The 1,339-nt window shown below is 37.6% G+C and overlaps 1 protein-coding gene across 1 annotated transcript; it reads right to left on the bottom strand.

The window, feature by feature from the left end:
• Positions 1-470: 470 nt before the first annotated feature.
• On the bottom strand, positions 471-1,128 carry LOC107578977 (ATP-binding cassette sub-family A member 3-like; the record flags this gene model as incomplete). The annotated part of the gene is made up of 2 exons (XM_016264871.1): positions 471-704; positions 932-1,128. Coding segments are annotated over 2 exons (431 nt in total), but the record flags the coding sequence as incomplete, so codon positions are not given.
• Between the last annotated feature and the right edge of the window lie 211 nt (positions 1,129-1,339).

Consider the following 1,339-nt stretch of genomic DNA (forward strand, 5'->3'; position numbering starts at 1 on the left):
TGTGTGTGTGTGTGTGTGTGCGCATAAAATGTATGTATATAAAACTGAATTATGTTAAATGAAATATATCTGAAATAAACTAAATAATTAATAATAAATATAATCAATAAATACTGAGATGAAAAACTAAAGCTTAAAAAAAGTAAAAAATAAATAAATAAAATAATATAAATATTGCCTTGGCAACTGAAATAAGTCGAGGTGCTGAAATTAAAAAAATAATGGAAAAAATGGCAGTAAAATAGAAATAAAAATACATTTAAGCTACAGAGAAACATAGAAAAAAGCTAATAAAAATGACAAAAATCAATTAACAAAAGTACAAAAAAATATACATTTTGAATATAAAATATAACAGTTCTAATATAAAAATAAAAAATTCAAAACATTAATAAATAATATGAAACAAGTCAGCTAAAACTTCCGCTCATCCACATCATTCACTTTAAAATATAATCTTTCTGCTCCTCTCATGATCTTGAGGTGGTCTCACCGTATTTGTTCTTGAGGAAGAGCGGCGAGCCGCAGCATTGTAGCTCTCCGCTAGCCATGATGGCGATCCGATCTCCCAGCAGGTCGGCCTCGTCCATGAAGTGCGTGGTCAGCAGGATGGTGCGGCCGCGCTTCTCGCCCTGCAGCAGGTCCCAGATGGCCCGGCGGGCTGAGGGGTCCATTCCTGAGGTGGGCTCATCCAACATCACCACCTACAGGGAAATAAACAAAACCACATGGGCTGGGTTAGCACTAGAGTGGCTAACGCTAATGGGAAACCTTCATGGAAAACCAGTTTACAATTCTTTATCTCATTGATACAACCAGTATAGCCATGCTAACTAGCACAAACTAACCTGGACCAAAATGGAAATAGAACACAACATAAAAACATCTGCTAAACATAAAATGTACCGTGAAATACAAAGTGTTGCCTGACCTTTGAGTTTCCAATTAAAGCAATGCCGATGGAAAGCTTCCTCTTCATCCCACCAGAGAGGGTTTTGGATCGTGCATGGCGCTTATCCTCCAAATTCAGGATCCGAAGGATGTGGTCCACCTCATCAGGGATCTTTTCGCAAGGATAACCCTTCAGCTGAAGAGAAGAAACAAGATTTGTAAAGATCCATCCCAAAGCTGAATACAGTGCAACAGTCGGTTTCATAAGCAAAAATGCCATTCATTTTCTCCATAGGGCAACAGATTTCTAACGATAACTTGTAAACCTTTAAAGACAGATGTTCTGTGAGCTGCGAGGCTGTTCATATATGCTGTTGTTGAAGCCATTGGGCCACATTTCAACTTTTTTTTCAAATCGTGTTTAACAGTGAAATTCCTGGTGATAAAC

Source organism: Sinocyclocheilus grahami, unplaced genomic scaffold, assembly GCF_001515645.1.
Source record: "Sinocyclocheilus grahami isolate Dianchi unplaced genomic scaffold, SAMN03320097.WGS_v1.1 scaffold13281.1, whole genome shotgun sequence".
NCBI classification, from domain to species: Eukaryota; Metazoa; Chordata; class Actinopteri; order Cypriniformes; family Cyprinidae; genus Sinocyclocheilus; species Sinocyclocheilus grahami.